At 44.5% G+C, this 19,777-nt stretch overlaps 1 protein-coding gene across 1 annotated transcript in view; it reads right to left on the bottom strand.

The window, feature by feature from the left end:
• The window catches only part of LOC311133671 (cadherin EGF LAG seven-pass G-type receptor 2-like), a gene marked incomplete at both ends in the record, with an annotated part of 91,818 nt that extends 73,003 nt beyond the window's left edge, over positions 1 to 18,815 (bottom strand). The window contains one exon of the mRNA XM_084167204.1: positions 15,257 to 18,815. Within this exon, the coding sequence (XP_084023330.1) occupies positions 15,257 to 18,815 (3,559 nt within the window). The remainder of the gene's footprint in view (positions 1 to 15,256) is intronic.
• Positions 18,816 to 19,777: the final 962 nt, after the last annotated feature.

The raw sequence follows: 19,777 nt of genomic DNA, 5'->3' as shown, positions 1-19,777 counted from the left end.
GTGCACAACATTTTAGAGAAATACGTTGTTTTTTTTGCGTATGGAACATTTCTGGGATCTTTTATTTCAGCTCATGAAGCATGGGACCAACACTTTACATGTTGCGTTTATATTTTGGGAGAAGCTCTTAACATGACAGGCTGAGGATTGGACAGCACTGAACCTCTAAACCTTATAGGAGATGTAGGCTATAACATGTACCAGAGGTGGGACAAAGTCATTGTTATGCAAGTCACAAGTAAGTCTCAAGTCTTTGCCCTCGAGTCCCGAGTCAAGTCGAGTCAAAGATGAGGCAAGTCCCAAGTCGAGTCAAAAGTCAAAGCCATCAAGTCTCAAGTCGAGTCCAAAGTCCTACATTTTAGTTTCGAGTCATTTCAAGTCCTCTTAGCAAGTCTTTGCAAGTCATTACAAGTCCTCGTAGCAAGTCTTCTCGAGTCATAAGGCGCAAGTCCAAGTCAAGTCACGAGTCATTGATGTTAAAGTCCAAGTCGAGTTGCAAGTCTTTGTACATTTTGTCGAGTCGAGTCTGAAGTCATCAAATTCATGACTCGAGTCTGACTCGAGTCCAAGTCACATGACTCGAGTCCACACCTCTGACATGTACTATACACATTTAATGTTTAATGGCACAGATTTAGGTCTCTTTCCAATGTTACTAAAGATATGTCACCACAACACAATGAACAGGATAGAAAGGATTTGGAATTCCACTATCTGTAGCCAACACCATAATTAAATCACAGTTTGGGTCAGTTCTACTTGAGCTTAGCCTGGGTGACAGACTGTTAGGCAGCAAGCAGGCAGTGACCAAACAAGCATGGCACCAAGTTAGCTGCCAGAACCATGACAATGGAAAATTATATAATTTAACATGTCCAACGAATTGAAATTATTTGTGGAATTCAATTTTTGAGGTGTAAGACATTGAAAGAGACATTATGCCCAACCTAGCTACAAATGTTGAAAGTTTTCTGAGTGAAATGCAGGTGAGAGAAAGTGAGTGAGTGTGAGAGTGAGAGAGAGACTACAGGGAAGCCCTTAAAGCAGTGCAACCGGCTTAGACCACAGTGCTCATTGTCCCAGATGCCCAAGAAATGCCAACCGAGTCACAGTGGATGAGGATCATGTGGGCAGTAACCACAACACTGAGGAACGAGACGTCCCCTATAGCACAAGTCAGGACCACTGTCCCTTTACACCTCTGCCCCTATATGCCTATCAATCAATCACATTTTATTTATAAAGCCCTTTTTACATCAGCAGACGTCACAAAGTGTTATACAGAAACGCAGCCGAAATTCCCAAACAGCAAGCATTGCAGATGTAGAAGCCTACAGGAAATGACTCCCCTAAGCAGCTGGGACCTTCCCCAGCCCTTAGACAAATTATTTAAGACAGTTGTTTATTTCCCAAACCCCTGATAGGGTTAAATGTCTACATTTACAGTCCTAACATTTACATTTTACATTTTAGTCATATAGCAGACGCTCTTATCCAGAGCGACTTACAGTTATTGAATGCATACATTATTTTTATTTTATTTTATTTTTCATACTGGCCCCCCGTGGGAATCAAACCCACAACCCTGGCGTTGCAAACACCATGCTCTACCAACTGAGCTACATCCCTGCCGGCCATTCCCTCCCCTACCCTGGACGACGCTGGGCCAATTGTGTGCCGCCCCATGGGTCTCCCGGTCGCGGCCGGCTACGACAGAGCCTGGATTCGAACCAGGATCTCTAGTGGCACAGCTACTAGACCACTGCGCCACTCGGGAGCTAAGGTGCTGATGAGACACAGCTGTCAGCCTCCAGCTACTGTAGAGGTCAAACACTTAGCATTTAAGACAAACTACCACAGCAGTACCATTAATCATCATCATTAATAGCACTTTTCAACCTTGTCTCAAAGCAGCCATACATCACACTGCTGTCATTCCATACAGTAGGAATGAGAGTGTGAGTCAGGCAGGCATTACATTTAGGCTTGCACACATCGAACCAAATGTGGATCTAGCGTTCGTCTGCCGATCTTTCAGCGTGCTTTGTTTTAGGGACCACCCGCTGTAGACGTCTGACTGCCGACATATTTCACGTGATTCTACATGCAAAATTGTCGCGCACTCTGTTCACAAATTACGTTCATAGGTGCTAAGTACTCTCGGCCAGCAAACGCCATTGGTGTATCTGAGCCCTTATATGTGCTGATCTAGGGCAGAGGTGGTGTCAAGCTGCAGATATGGGTTCCAGTTGCGAAGTGTGCCATGGCAGAGCAGAGGGTACCTCGTTGAGCAGAGCCACAGCCCGGCATTGTGGTTATTTTAAAACCAGCAGACAGAGTATGTACAGCACGCACTCCGCTAACCACTGACTGACTACATCAAAGCCACGGTCCCATTCCCAAGTTCTATAGTGTCAGAAATTAAAGATCTGCTCTGAGAGAAAAAAGGCTACAGGTATTCGCACCCCCTACAATTGCAATCGGCAAGTTGTTCGGCTTCTGTTATGGCTGCTTGTTCCTATCAAGGCGGCAGGTGCATAAAAATTCACTGATGGAACTTGTTTTTGTACAATTTGAAAAAGGGGCGCACCATATAGAGTACAGACTGTTGTACAGATCGTAATGTCAAAGGCAATTTATGTAACCCTCATTTCAGACAACACATTTACCAATTGCTGACTAACAATAAAAACAACCGAAGTCTGTGAAATATCTCAGTATACAAAATGATCTTGCACAAACCAGCAAACCAAAATGTGTGTGACCTTGGGTGCACACAGTTCCATTGGAGGCAACACCGGGACCCAAACAGTTTAATCTAATTAATCTGACGTGGATGACCTAGGACCACTGTGGTAATTAAATACATTCATTAGAAGGACTCCGCTGCCCTTGAATAACCCTGGCTAATTTATTCCAGTTATTAGAGCTTCCTCAGGCTTGGCCTTGTCAGGAGTCATGGAACAGCTTTGTTCTGCCAGCACCTTGACAGGATTATATGGCCCCATTTCCAGTGGCTATTCATTACAGTCAGGCTCCATCAAAATAGAGACCTACCTTTCCAAAATATGTGTAAGTGCACAGCCACATCAAAGTGGCGCCTTTGATAAGAAGCACGCCATTGTCCATAAGGTTGAGTCTGTATGAAGAAGGCTACCTTTTGTTTACGGATGGGCATTATAATTATTTTCACTGTTGAAGCACTCACATTATTTTTTTCTGAGTACTCGAGTGAGAAAATAAACAATTTTTCTGAACAAAACATTACGCATTATCTACAGTTGAAGTATGAAGTTTACATACACCTTAGCCAAATACATTTAAACTCAGTTTTTCACAATTCCTGACATTTAATCCTAGTAAAAATGTCCTGTCTTAGGTCAGTTAGGATCACCATTTTATTTTAAGAATGTGAAATGTCAGAATAATAGTAGAGAGAATGATTTATTTCAGCTTTTATTTCTTTCATCACATTCCCAGTGGGTCAGACTTTGACTTTGTTGTCCTTAAGCCATTTTACCACAACTTTGGAAATATGCTTGGGGTCATTGTCCATTTGGAAGACCCATTTGCGACCAAGCTTTAACTTCCTGACTGATGTCTTGAGATGTTGCTTCAATATATCCACATAATTTTCCTTCCTCATGATGCCATCTATTTTGTGAAGTGCACCAGTCCCTCCTGCAGCAAAGCACCCCCACAGCATGATGCTGCTACCCCATGCTTCATGGTTGAGATGGTATTCTTCGGCTTGCAAGCTTTCCCTTTTTTCCTCCAAACATAACGATGGTCATTATGGCCAAACAGTTCTATTTTTGTTTCATCAGACCAGAGGACATTTCTCCAAAAAGTACGATCTTTGTCCCCATGTCCAGTTGCAAACCGGATTTGTTTTACTGTGGATATAGATACTTGTGTACCTGTTTCCTCCAGCATCTTCACAAGGTCCTTTGCTGTTGTTCTGGGATTGATTTGCACTTTTTCGCACAAAGGTATGTTAATCTCTAGGAGACAGAACGCGTCTCCTTCCTGAGCGGTATGACGGCTGCGTGGTCCCAAGGTGTTTATACTTACGTACTATTGTTTGTACAGATGAACGTGGTACCTTCAGGCGTTTGGAAATTGCTCCCAAGGACGAACCAGACTTGTGGAGGTCTACCATTTTGCTAATGAGGTCTTGGCTGATTTCTTTTGATTTTCCCATGATGTCAAGCAAAGAGGCACGGAGTTTGAGGGTAGGCCTTGAAATACATCCACAGGTACACCTCCAATTGACTCAAATTATGTCAATTAGCCTATCAGAAGCTAAGTGTATGTAAACTTCTGACTTCAACTGTACGTTTTATAGGCATTCATTTTTGTAGGCCTACGGGAGCTTGTGTGCACTCAGCAGCACGCGTGTGTAGAGGGAGCGGTCAGAACTCAATTGAGTGACAATTGTGTGATGCTTGGCTTGGTTTCTTTTTTGTTGTGCCCCGCAAATGCACATGTACAAATAGAACACTAGAATCTTCAAGACAACATTTCAATTTTTGGGGGGGAGACTAAATGTAACTTGCCCATTCGGGCAGCCACAAAGCACATTCCACCAAATAGTTTTACAGTACTTGAACAAAAATGTGATCTCTGGTTAAAGATTTAATTTTAAAGTCAATTTGAGTACATTTTACATTTTAGTCATTTAGCAGACGCTCTTATCCAGAGCGACTTACAGTTAGCGCATACATTATTTTATCGAACCCACAACCCTGGCGTTGCAAACGCTATGCTCTACCAACTGAGCTACATCCCCTGCCGGCCATTCCCTCTCCTACCCTGGACAACGCCGGGCCAATTGTGCGCCGCCCCATGGGTCTCCCGGTGGCAGCCGGCTACGACAGAGCCTGGATTCTCTGGTACTTACACACATCCCTAGTGCCAACATGAAATTGTGTAAAGATGAACATGCTTTGACAGAAACTAAAGATTGGTTTCTAAAAAGGTTTGGTGGAGTTTCAGAAATTGAGGTTTACAAGGTAAAATTCACAAAAAGGGAAGCTAACAAGTCTTTATGAGAGTGTTTTGAAGGCTGGACTCGGTTGCCTATGGTTTCTGTGGGTGTCATGGGAACTGAATAGAGTTCTCTTCCACCTGAGCAGAACACTGACGTACAGTACAAGAGAGCTCTCAGCAGGACAGCAGGCCTAATCCACCGCTACCAACCATTCAGTAAGCAGGGATCACAGTCCAATCAGAACTCCATCAAAGGAGTGGGGAAGTCAGTCCTCGGTAGACATTAGTGGGGTTACCACATGCTGCTCCTGTAGAGAGGGCATTTTAGCAGGGTAGGAGTTGGGAGGTTTGATTCTCTGACTGTGGAAGTAGTAAAACCAGTATGAGAGCCATTTGTTAGATCATGCTAATCAGTGGGCTCACTCATTAAATCAGCTGAACATGTTCTGTTAGTGATGTTGGGCATTTCCATCGAAAAGTACCAATAAGCACCAACATGTGATGTTCATAGGAGCATATCAAATTGGGTGTCAAATGAAAGCGAAGAGTCTATATTTTGGGGAAATGAAGGTATAGATAAAACATTTTAAACCATTTTCCTTTTTTGGTGGGGGGGCATCAGTAAAGGCTTTCTGGATTTCTGGATAAACAGATCTACCAGAAAAATTCTTAAAAGGTATCAGAAATACATTAAAAACACAATAATGTTGAAGTAAAGACCCCTGCCAACTAATATCAACACATTTTTAGTTTCTGAGAAATTGTTTACCTTCTGTAAGTTTAAGAAATATTGCCCTTTTCCTTGTAATTCCGTTACAAAAAAAACCACAGAAGTTCACAGAAGTAATAAGTAATGGTAGACCTACCAATTAGTTATAGTGATTTTACTGACATAAAATGTGTTTATGAATTATTAATGATTAAAATTCGTAATTACCCAAACGGTACAGTAAAATACAGTATAATACTCTGCTCTGCTCTATTGTACTGCACTGTACTCTACTGTGATGTCCAAACTTGTGAAGCATGAGGAGAATTACATTATATATTTCTGTGTAGTACAGATCAGGGACCCATGATGTAATTCAGTTACAGTAGTTCAATAACCAAAATATTTTTTTTCAAACTTAAGATGCCATGTCATAGTGGACACCCCATCTTAATTCGTAGCAGATATTTAACAGAGTTGGAATTGCCCTGTTCTTTAAAAAAATATATCAAATTTTAAATCCTAGTGATCACAAGGAAAAAGCGGCTCTTGAGAACGTATTAAAACGTCATTGGGGAATGTGCTGGATGAATTAACCAGAGCTGAAACATGAAACAGGCTGCAGTCGCTGTTAGTTGGGGGTTACGACTTGGAGGGGGGGGGGTATTTGATCCTTTGCGCCATGCACTCCTCTCCCCTCCCCCACTTCATGACCCCCCGCAAGACTAGTAACAACATTCCCCTTCTGGATAGTCCCCATAACGCCCCCCACCTACCATGGTTTACATCACCATCTCTACTGTCCACAATCCTCATCAGAACCTCTGCAGTCTGACCTCACCCTTTTATTATTTTATTTTTTTTGTCATTTAGCAGACGCTCTTATCCAGAGCGACTTACAGGAGCAATTAGGGTTAAGTGCCTTGCTCAAGGGCACATCAACAGATTTTTCACCTAGTCGGCTTTGGGATTAGAACCAGCGACCTTTCGGTTACTGGAACAACGCTCTTAACCACTAAGCTACCACCCTCACCCTCACCACACAGCCAATGAGAGGGTCTGACAACCCTGTAATGGACAGACTGAAGCTCAAACACAGCATGATCGCTGATTTAATTCTCTAAGCTCCCACAATATTGTCCATTATCCAACACCAAGCACGGAAGCAGAGGCAGTTGGTAACTGCCACCTCTGAATGTAGACACATAGGACTCAGAGACAAAACAGACAACCCCTATGGGTACTGGAGTGATAAGAGAGTATCAAAATGATTAGCTTTTGGAATTGTTCACAAGTTTTACACGAACGTAACTCTGGGCTGGATCATTAAGGGCTCAGACACAGCAGTAGTGGTTGCTGGCCCAGAGTACTTAGCACCTCTGAACGTAATTTGCGAACCAAGTGTGCACCGATTTTACATGTAGAATGGCTTGACATTTTTTGGCAGTTAGACATCTACAGAGGTTGGTCCTTAAAAAAAAACAATTGGCAGATGAACGCTAGATCCACATTCGGTGCAATGTGTGCATGCCTTAACTAAAGCATACATGATCCTGTAAGGGGCAAATTGAGGCAGATTTGGACAATGTGCCCTTGGCCTCTAGCAGGGTGAAGGGGTTAATGGCTTGGTCCCATTGTTGGGAGACAGCTGCTGTATGAGATTAAGCACAAATTAACATGAGCACTTCATATATCACATAGTGAGCCAACGTAGCCCTTCTGTGAGACTGAGGAGGGGTGACTGTGGAGCGAGCATGTCCAAACTCCTACGCAACAGATTTGATGTATATCATCTCGGAATGATGTAAAGCCAATTCAATTGCACAAAATTAATTCATTTGTTTGACAAAATCATAAAAAGTCTATGATGAATGCTGCCAAATCTTCTTGCTCCACAATTCAGCTGTAACTGTTGCCAAATGGATTAGTCGTCTTTGGTCTTTGTGTGTGCATGCACATACACTACCATTCAAAAGTCTGGGGTCACTTAGAAATGTCCTTGTTTTCGAAAGAAAAGCAATTTTTTTGTCATTTAAAATAACATCAAATTGATCAGAAATACAGTGTAGACATTGTTAATGTTGTAAATGGCTATTGTAGTTGGAAACGGCAGATTTTTTATGAAATATCTACATAGGCGTACAGAGGCCCATTATCAGTAACCATCAGTCCTGTGTTCCAATGGCACGTTGTGTTTGCTAATCCAAGTTTATCATTTTAAAAGGATAATTGATCATTAGAAAAACCTTTTGCAATTATGTTAGCACAGCTTAAAACTGTTGTGCTGATTAAAGAAGCAATACAACTGGCCTTCTTGAGACTAGTTGAGTATCTGGAGCATCAGCAATTGTGGGTTCGATTACAGGCTCTAAATGGCCAGAAACAAAGAACTTTCTTCTGAAACTCGTCAGTCTATTCTTGTTCTGAGAAATGAAGGCTATTCCATGCGAGAAATTGCCAAGAAACTGAAGATCTCGTACAACGCTGTGCACTACTCCCTTCAAAGAACAGCGCAAACTGTCTCTAACCAGAATAGAAAGAGGAGTGGGAGGCCCCGTTGCACAACTGAGCAAGCGGACAAATACATTAGTGTCTAGTTTGAGAAACAGACGCCTCACAGGTCCTCAACTGTCAGCTTCATTAAATAGTACCCGCAAAACACCAGTCTCAACGTCAACAGTGAAGAGGCGACTCCGGGATGCTGACCTTCTAGGCAGAGTTGCAAAGAAAAAGCCTACTATAGAGCAAACCAAGCACTATTTGTCATGAGAAACTGCATAAAGAACAACAGCAACACAGCCCAACCTCCCATCTTCTTCAACGTCCAGACATTCAGGAAAGGAGAGGGCCTCCGGAGCGCAATGTCAGACCCAGGCATTTTAATCCAGAGGATTTCTGGAGCAGCCACATAACGCAGGGTTTCACAGCCCAAGAAAAGACAACAGTGGACAACTCTCCTCTGTATCAAACCAAAATAACTCCATTCTCTAGCATTCCACAGATGTTTCCTTATTATGAGAGGAAGAGCTAAAGAGGATCAGTGCAGTTCAAATCAACACATTAGCATATTAAAAGGAAACCCGCTGTCAGCACTATGGTAAAGAGACATTAGCATGCAGAGACGTGACCAAGCATGAGGCTGGTATTCAAGCATACTGATACTCATTCAATATGGATGTGATTTGGTACTGAGTGAAGCAGGCGTGATGATAATCATCGATGTCACATAACTCAAACAGAAGACTGGTTAATGTGAAAAACATCAGCAACAACAGTACTATAGAGATTTCTTTAAGCAGAGATTCTTAAAAATAGTGACCAACGCCTTATAATAGCATTGAAAAACCTCCATTTGAAAGTAAATAACTGAGGTGACCTCAACAATCTCTCTCTGCATGCTGTGAAAATAATAAAACATATTTTTTTAAATCTATAGAATATGATTTTGCCCAGACCTTCTTGGCATGGCTGATAAACTGGCCACTTACTGAAAACAATCCGCCTAGTTTAATTGGAACAGCTGAAAGAATAAGATTGATGCCACCTAGATGGCCAAGCTCGTCATTGTCCAGAAGAAACCATCTGGCTAGTTAGCTGGAAGGCCTAGTTGGTGCTAAAAAACATGAGTTTCATCACTTCACACACAGTGTGTTAACTAGGAACTAACTAGGAACCCTTCCCCCATGCCTAGTCCCAAAGCCTGAAGGCCCAACACTGACATTCTAGGAGCCCATGAAACCAGGTCACTGTGTAATATCTCTATCATTTGATGCTAAATGAGTGCAATGTAGCTTGCAAGTAAGCGATCTGTTAAATAAACATATCTGTTGCTCACAGCACTAGAACACCACAACTTGTTCACATTATGGATTTTTTAAATTAGTGGAGACTTTAAATTAAAGTTTGAAATGTTGTAGTAGTACTAGTAGTAGTAAAGGGGATTTATTGTAGACATAACAGAAAGAGTACCCCAGCTCAGAAATGTGTGGCAATGCAGTGGATAGCTGAGCTATGAATTAAAATAAATCAAATCTAAGGAGTAAAAAAGTATTACAGACAAAAATTGATACTAAATTCTTCATCAGACCGTATATTAATCTGAAAGTAACCAACTCATGCCTTAACATGGCGGTGCTAGCAGGCATTGTCAGACTCCCCTGAAGACTACAGGACCAGAACAAACAAGGGACACAAAGACAGAGGGGTACAGACCCAGACAGAGCCCGCTAAATTCCCCACCCCATTGTTTGTAGTGATAGTGGGGGACAATACAGGACGACCTTGCGATAGTGCTAACGCCAACAGCCCTAACTCCTACCCCAGCCATGCATCAGCCCTAATCCCAAACACTGGGATGATGTCATCCCCCCCTCATCCGGACCATAAGAGCAACAAAGCGGGAGGGATAGAGGTGGAGAGAGAGAAAAAGAGAGAGAGAGAAAAAAAGAGTCCCACAAAGGAGATGTTCTGATAGAAAAAGCAGCCAACAGCAGGAAATCAGATACCCTCTTGACACATTTGTGTCACAATTCAAAGGGCTTAGACAACACAACCTGCCCACCATGTGCTTTACTCTTGTAAGGGTTTCACAGAACAGTTACAAAACTCTGAGCTGTTGACATCCATCAAACCCTAGCTCCTGTTTTCTCACCGTCAACAAACAACAATGAAGTGGTATCGGTTGAGGAGACAACCAAAGGCAAATAGTGCCTTGAAGGTTTAGTGAGGAAAGTTTACGTAACTTTTTCTAAACTTAAAGCAATCCATTGTTATTGCCACCGTCATAAAGTTATCAATGCATACAAGTTATTTCTTAGTAAAAAAATAGTAACCTCACATAAGCAGAATGGATGGTGTGTATCAAAATAGTTTGTCCCATAAAAAAATGTCAAGCGGTGAGAGAGAACAGTCAAGCAGTGGGACAGGTCACTGTGGCTGGCCTCACAGACCCCCGTGTCCAAAACAAAACTCATTGGGGTCTATCCTTCACTGGGGAGCGGGTGGGGGTGACAGTTGACTCAAAAGTAGCGCTGTTGCACTTTAGAACTTATGCGCTGCCCCTCCCCCAATCTTCCCTCCACAAAGGGACCCTCCCCCTTGTCCCCACCCACCAGGAATTTCTCAGGCATTGCTGGGTTCACCATGACAACTGGGTGCTTAACAAAGCATTTCTCTTAGGCATTCTTCCTTTCACAGAGGAGAGAGGGAACAACAGTCAAAGGAGAAATGGGAAGAAAAGAACGAGGGTGGAGGAGCTTGACGGGATGGGGAGGGGGGCAGTGGAGAGGTTGCTGCGGGGGTGAGACTCATGGATAGAAGAGGAGGGATGGATGACACGAATAAAATAGGGAAAGAATCCAGGGGATAGGTGATGTTAGAGGAAAGAGCAGATAGACGAGGTGGACAAAGTGCTACATACATTCCAAGCAGGGCTGTGACTAATGTTTTCTTGGGGGACAACAGAGGTATGGAGAGAGATAAAGGCCCATTACAGACAAGTCAGCACAAACATACACACACCAACAGACTACATCATGGAAATTGTATGGCATATTGAGTGATAGTATATGTAGGCCGAGGGTATTTCTGGGTATTAACACGTTCTCAACTTCTTTCTCTCCATTATCCATGTCGCCATGGGGGAAACCCATTGGCTTCAAACACTAAGCGAAAGGTGAGAGGAAAACTGATCTCAGAGCTACTCTTGTGCAGCCATCCATACCTCAGCTAAATATTACAACCAGCCAGACCCTGTCCCCTGGCAGAGACCAGCCACAGAGGAAGTCCATCCACAGACAACAGCCCAGTCTTAATACACTGTAATGTAATTACACAGACTGGGACGGCGCTGATTTAGATGTGATGGATGAGAGTGGCTTCCTTCCTCCATTAAAATTCCACTCTTGTCCTGTTATGTTGTGTGGTGGATGGTGACAGTGGGAAAATGGACGCCTTACAAAACACCATTTAACCACACAGAATATGGACTGCCTAGGCCTGGCTGTGTGGGAGTTGGGAGAACTATCTCACATTCAAATCAGAGATTTGAACATTTAAAACAAGCTGCCCATTGTAGATTCAGTTAGTCTTCTTAAGCCAGGCTTAATTAAAAGAGAACCAATGTAACGCTATGTTTATAAGGTCTCGGAAACAATATTTGCATATGTGTAATTGTCTTGAAATAAGATTTGTGAGCGATAATCACAAAGCAATGCACTATGGAAATTGATTCCGGTGTCAACATGAATCTCAGTCCCAATTCCAAATTCAGATCCAATTTCTTTAACTTTTCTTTAATCCTAGTGGAACTGATTAACATGCTGTCTGAAGGAATAGGGAGTTGACCAAGGGAGGTAATGAGAACAGTCAGATGTCAGGGGTCAACTGTGATGGTTCAGAGGGGTTGGTGAGAGGAGACAGGAGAGGAGTTTCCCTATGGAGAATCCCTACTATACTGACGATCTAACCAGTGACAGTACCTCATGGCCAGAGACCACCTAGGTAGACGACATAGCATGCCTGCTACTACTAGCATGTCATCTGTGAGCTACTGCATGACCTGCCGTGGGCTGAGGCAAATCAAGCTGCAATGTTCAATCAGAGGGGAGGCCTTGACCATTTAACCTCAGCACTGATGACTGTAACAGTGGGCATGTGCAGTATTTTGACTACTAAGGCTTCTGGTTTCAGGAATTTCATTGAAGGAACAAACATGACAAGGTAAATACCATGGTGTTTATTCTAGAACAATATTCAGGTAAGTAGACTGAGGGAAAATATTCCATCAAAGGATGAGAGGTAGGAGGATAAATCCCCAGCATCAAAAGCACACACACATTAATGCAAGCTCACGCAAGATGCATGTATGTCAACGCTGGAGCCACAGAGCCCAGGTTCTGCCACATAAATTACTAATCCCACTGCCTGGTACTGGCCTCCCAGCACGGTCAGAAACGTCTTCATAACCGATGGCTGGGCTGATCTGGTGTCAGTTCTGTTCCTTAGCTCGGGAGGGAGAAGAGGATCCAACAATCCCCACAAATCTGTAATCAGCTGTACTTACAACCATAATCTGGGCAGCAGAAATTCATCCAGAAATGTCTACTCCCATGGCCAGTGATATGGAACGTTTAATCCAGCACATTAGCCAGGGTATCCCTCATACCCATGTTTATTGGCAGGGCCTACAACCAGCGCACCATGGCAGGAAAGCTGGCTCCCTAATTGGCTAAGCAAAGGATTCATCAAAGGTATAATTGCCAGGGCTGCTATGAGAGCAGCTACAGAGTGCAATATGGACCCACCATGCCAATCATAGGCTATTCAACCCTGCACCACTCCAATGAAAGTCATAGTGAAACAGTACACATAGGTATAACTCTTATTGATCCTTTTTCAGACCTTTTGATGCTCCTCTTAGCATGAATATCTAGATACAGTAATACTATTTACCTGAATTGGTGCACCCTAACAGTGTAATTGATGTGGTTGAAGTGATATGATCTGTTGTATTTCATCACAGACTAGCTGAGGCTAATGGAATCATCCATCATATGGCATCACCTCATAAATCAGAGAGCATTGGGAAGATCATGGGAGGATGTGAAGTCATCAAGGGAAGATCTCTCAGCATTGGGGCAAACAACATCTATTCTACAGGCAGGCACCTCCCTCTCCCTCCTTCTTTCCCCCTCTCCTTCTCTCTCTCACCCGCAGGGGTACTGACGCAGGTGCGGGACGCGGAGAGAAGCCATCCGTCTAATTGGTCCTTGGTAGAGTCGCAGCTGTTGCCCCCAACCAGGGCATAGTATGAGCTCCTCGCGCCTGCCTCAATTGACCACTCACCACTGTCTCCAAGAAAGACAGAGAGCTATCTCATCTGTCACCAGGGACTCCTCCTCCTTTAAAGAGGCTTCAGGGAGGAGAAGAAGTAAAAACACACCAAAAAAACAAAGCAGTGCTCCAATTCATTGTAATGATTAATACCCACGCTGACCATCTAGTATCTGGCAGTCAGAATCAACTCAGCCAGCCCAGCACTGTCTATTGGTCAAGCAAAGAGCTCAAAACAGTTATGCTATAATGCTGATAATATCTGACCCTCCCATATACCACACTACCTCTGCATCAATCAGAGTAAAGATAAAATTAGGACAGTTTTAATCCATCTGGTTAAATGTATTTTACCTAGTTAAATATGGACGCTTTGATGTCAAATCCCTGACTGAAATGCAGTGTCACATTTAGAAGGTGCTGTTTGCGCATCTCTTTTAAGGAGATCCAAGGTAATAAAGGAAATAGCGCTGCAGTCTGACTCACACCGTGTCACAAATCTGTTTCCAGACTCTTCTGCAGCAATTCAAGATCAGTCACATTTTTGGAGCAAATAAAATGCTCTGTAATTTGTGCTGACAGTTGAAATTACGAGTGCCTAGTGCAGACGCAATTAAAGACAAACAAGAGGTTAGAGAAGACAACACAGCTCACTGGTTTTCATGAGCTGGCTACTATAACTCTCCAAATGTAAAAACTATTTGTTGGTGCTACATAAGACACAGGCTACCTTTATCTTTGCAGTGTGTCTAAAATGAATCTAAGTTAATTACATGCCCGGGTCTAAAGTGTCTATTCACAGATGGCATAGTCCATCATGGCTTAAAACATGACATGTACCATACCTTATAGCCATAAGGCCTATGTTTGATTCATGCTACACTTATTTAAAAAGGTAATACAAATGCTGGGATAACAACTTAACTGGAACACAAGGTGTGCATTGCTCATTTTGATATTACAAAGAATAATTTGAGTAAGTAGGGAAATATCCTGCCAATCTGGCATGTAATACAAAATAAATATGGGCAAATGAATCCTTGTTTTACCCTCAGTTTGAAATTAGCTGTCATCATCATGTGAATACACAGATTTAAAAAACATCCATCATTGAAATAAATCTTGTGTGCTAGCTGAAAATGGGTTTTTTATGTTGGGCAATTATGGAAAATGATCCAGACCCACTGAAGTCTATTTCCCACAGGAGCAGGCCAAACGGCTGCAGACATGCACAGATAAACTGTTATTTAAATTCAGGACAACACATTGATCTAAATCAGGCCTGGGTACAGCCGCCTGCTCTTTAACAAGATGGCAAATACTATAACAGAAAAACAGGAAGCTAAAAAGCACAATCTAATCTAGAGATGACTTCTCCCTCCAAATGAAACGTAAGGCTTGAGGAGGCACACTAAGACCATGCCCTGAATGTTAATTATAATTTATGATTAATATTGAAATAATGAAGATGTAATATTGAAACACTGAAGCAGAGGCCATACATAAAACAGTGTGTATGGCATTCACAGTATTCAACTCCATCTGTGTCATAACAATTACATCTTTGATATTGAAATGTTGAACATTTTCAAGTGAGAAACATAAATAAGAAAAATCCAAATAACTTAATGAGGAAGAACAAAAGCCTTCACTGTGGCTAACATTAACATATCAGAAAAGGGACTATGTATTAAAAAACAATTGAGGAGAGGTTGGTCTTACCGGAGACAGATATCCTCATGGAGGCCTCCAGGGGTCGGTTGTTGTCGAGGGCCTGGCTGAGGCGGATCTCCCCAGTGCTCTGGTTCAGGATGACCAGGTTCAGCTCATTACCAGCCTCAAAGCTGTACTGGAGCTGGTCCGAGGCGTCTGGGTCACGGGCAGGGATCCGCCCAATCACCCCTGTGGGGAAGCTACTGGACTTGTCAGTGACATAGTTATTGAATATGATCTGGAAATTTTTCAGCACTGGTACGTTGTCGTTCTTGTCAACCAGCATGATGTGCACGGTGGCACGGCTGACCAGTGGGGCGGAGGTGGCCTGGACCACAATGACATACTCCGACCGTGTCTCATAGTCGAGATCTGTCAGAGCAGTTAGTTCTCCTGAGAAGATGTCCAGCTGGAACACCTCTGGGATGTTTCCCTCCACTATCTGGTACATGATCTGGGCGTTGCTCCCCTCGTCTGGGTCTGAGGCAGATATGTGTGCCACTACCCGGCCTATGGGGCTGTTCTCCTCCACAAAGATGTCAAACTCATCCTTCTCAAACACGGGAGGGTTGTCGTTCACGTCTAAGATGGTCACCTGGATGTCCACGGACGTCTTGAGAGCAGGAACACCTTTATCCACAGCAAAGGCCTGCAGGTTGTAGATGGGCATGTTCTCACGGTCCAGGCGACGCAGCGTTCGCACAATACCAGAGGTGGACTCAATTATGAAGTCTCCATCACCGTCTTCTCCCCCCTGGAAAGTATAGAAGACACGTCCATTGAGGCCAGAGTCTCGGTCAGTGGCAGAGACCTGGACCACGCTGGTAAACACTGGCACGTCCTCCATCACAGAGCCTAGGTAGTGGTCTCTGAGGAACCGAGGAGAGTTGTCATTCACATCATTCACCAGGATCTCCAGGTAGGTGGTGTCAGACTTCTGTGGGATGCCGTTATCCCGGGCCGTGATGGCTAACGTGTAGGACACCTGGTCTTCATAGTCCAGCTCCGTCTGGGTGGTTACAGCGCCTGTGTCTGAGTCGATGTCGAACTGGGGGATGCTGTCATCCATAAAGTAGGTTATACGTGCGTTCTCCCCGGTGTCCTCATCTGTAGCACTGATTACCACAACGGTGGTGCCCACAGGTCTGTCCTCATTGATGTTGACGGTGTAATGGGAGCTCTGAAACACAGGCCGGTGGGTATTGGCATCGGTGACGTTGACGATCACCTTGGCGGTATCGAAGCGTGTGCCGTCAGACGCGGTGACACTCAGGACGTATTGGCGCTCCAGTTTGTAGTCGAGGGGCAGGGCCAGGGTGATGAGGCCCCCTCCACTCTGACTGGTGATGGAGAACCTGTTTCTGGTGTTCCCACTGGAGATCTGATACGTCACCACACTGTTGATATCCTGGTCCACCGCAGAAACCGTCACCACGCTTGTGCCCACGACAGCGTCCTCATTGAGGCGCATGTAGTATGATCTCTGGGTGAACTCTGGGTTGTTGTCGTTGACGTCAAGGATGGTCATGCTAACGCTAGCTGAGGAGGACATCACCGGGTGGCCATGATCTCGGGCCTCCACCCCAAAGCTGTAGAAGTCCACTCTCTCTCTGTCCAGCTCAGCGGCTACCACTATCCAACCAGTGCTGTTGTTGATGGAGAAGGGGTAGTTGGGCGTGGTTTCAATGAGGCAGTACTCCAGCCTGGAGTTGTCAACGGAGTCTGCATCGACGGCCTGGATGTGAATGATGGAGTAACCCACCGGCACGTTCTCTAGAACAGTGGCCTGGAAGGGGGTGCTGACGAAAATGGGGGCGTTATCATTGATATCCACCACCTGCACTGTTACCAGGCCGCTGATGTTGGAAAGCGGCGGGCGTCCCCCGTCCTGAGCACGGATGCGAATGGTGTATTCCTTGTTAGCCTCGTAGTCCAACTGACTGACCAGGTCCATCTTGCCTGTCTGGGCGTCAATGTAAAACTGGCCCCTGGTGTTGCCACTCATGATGCTGAAGTGAACCATGGCGTTACTTCCTCTGTCCTGGTCTGTGGCAGTCACCTGCAGAATCTCAGTGTTGGGTGCCATATCCTCCGGAACCTGCACCACATATCGCTTTTCACTAAACTGGGGCGCATTATCATTGTCATCCTCCACAATAATGTAAACTGTTGCTTTAGCGCTGCGGGGGCCGGGGTCGCGACCCTGGTCGTTGGCTTCTACCAACAGCATGTAGGCCTCCACCATCTCTCTATCCACCGGGCCCTTTGTGCGGATCACCCCTGACCTGGGGTCAATCTCAAACACATCATTGGAGCCGTTGCTGTTGAGGACATGGTAGAGGATGTTACCATTTACCGGGGCGTCCCCGTCCGTGGCCCTGACGGTCAGCACCTCATAGCCTATCTCTAGGTTCTCCCTGACACTCTCCTTATAGTCCTGTTGCTCAAAGACGGGGTCATGGTCATTAGTGTCACTCACTGTGATGGTGAGGGTAGCCATGGCCGTACGGCGGGGCGTGCCGTGGTCAACAGCATTCACACGGAACACATGGGTGTCCTTCTGCTCTCTATCCAGCACCTCCACAGTGGAGACAGCTCCATTGACTGGGTCCACAAAAAATAGATTGTTAGAGCGACTATCAAACAGGGCCTCTATGAAGTACTCCAGCCTGCCTGCCTCCCCCTCATCAGCGTCTACTGCCTTCAAAACAACTACAGGAGTTCCAGCTGGCTTATTCTCTGCCACAGACACCTGGTACATAGGAGGCTGAAACTGGGGACTACTGTTGACAGCCCTCTTCCTCCTGCTCACTATGCCCGACTCAGACTGGACAGCCTGCTGTAGTAACTTTCCCAAGTGGCCCTGTTTGAAAGAACCTTGACCCACCCGCCAGTGGACTGAAATGCTGTTCACTTTAGCTTCCCTCTCATCTCCTTTGTATTGGTTACAATGTAAGTCTAGCTCAAGGAGTGTGTCATGCTTCAAACACAGGGTCTTGGACACAAACAACTGCCCCTCCAAAAAGTAGAAGTCCGAACTATTAGTCACCTTGCAGTGCATACTGCTGAGGGTCGCGGATGCGGGTAGTAGATCCCCTACCCGGAGGAGCGCAGTACCAGCCTCGTAGCATTCTAACTGATGACTATGTGCCTTAAACAAACTGATGATCTCCAAGTCCCATTGAGATTTCCTTTTGTGTTTACTTGAACAGTTCCTGCCGTGAACATGCACATCATACTGGCTCGTGAGGAGGTGCCTGGACCCTGGGCCACTGTTCATGCAGTCCACAACAGTGTACACGGTGAAAGGGTTGAAGCGAAGCGAGGCACAATTTAAATTACCCGAAAGGAACACAATGCGCGCAGACGCATCAGTTTCAATGAAGGTCTTTGAGAATTTAGGAGCGATTACCTGATCCAAAGTGCATGCCCCGCTCTGTTCCACACTTGCTATCACCGTTCCCAGCTCTGCATCCTCACTGATGTGTACACTGTAGCAATCCGACAGTGAAATTATTTCAAACCAGACGAAAATAATAAACAACAAATCCCACTTAATGAGGGGCATTGCTCCTCGATAATGTTAAACCAGATTTTAACGTAATTACTGCCGCCTTCCCTTAAACTTTCCGCCTAGTCGTTCCCTTTTGTTGCAGTGTATCCATGATTTCACTACTCCACAGTAGCTAATCCAATTGAATCGGGAGAGAAATCGCGGTCACCTAGCCAAAGCTTCTCACCATCCAAACACGCCGAACCGACAACTCCACTCTGTCCGCGTGAATGAATAAAATGGCTTCTACTACCCCTGAGCCTTCTCATTATCATAAACCTATTTCAGTGAGCAAGAGAAAGGGGGGAGAGAGCGAGAGTAGCAAGGGCCGTTCTCCCAGGGGCCACACTGAGTTGTAAAGAAAAAGATGACCGGCCTCTGTTTGGTCCCCCTTGTGGAAGACACATTTAGCCGTTTACAGTGTTTTTGCAAAGGAGCAGTACATGGATTAATAAGAGTTCCTATAATGCAAAAACTTTTTCATAAGCCTAAACAAATGCGGTCACAATTGAAATACCAACATAAGGTTAAACTTGTGAGGATCTTTCAGTTCTCATCCCCCCTACCCAACCCCAGGCACAGAAAATGTACTGTTTCCCTACGCCTATACATACCTGTCTAGTACAAAAGTTATCTTACCTTATAGGGTAGTCAAATTACACTACACATCAGGCCTATATGAAAAGCAATATTTCCTGTTATTCTCTAGTCCTTTTTGGGTATCGAAATGCTTTTCTTGTATATGAGGTTAAATGGAGTAAATGACAGGACAGTGAGCAGGGGTATATCTTGTAATGTTTCATGTAAACATACTTTTTGACACTGCTGCCCAGCAGATGCTGCAGACCTCCAGTTCTGGGAAACATGATGGTATCTCATGTGGGAGAGTGGTCATGCCAAAGGCGTCATAATCATCATCCTAATTAAAAACACAGGCATTATGCCATATGTCTGTTATGTGCCTCTTACAAAATCAT

The sequence above is a fragment of the Coregonus lavaretus genome (genome assembly GCF_964263955.1).
Source record: "Coregonus lavaretus genome assembly, chromosome: 8".
NCBI lineage: Eukaryota > Metazoa > Chordata > Actinopteri > Salmoniformes > Salmonidae > Coregonus > Coregonus lavaretus.
This window is presented reverse-complemented; position numbering and strand designations above follow the sequence as displayed.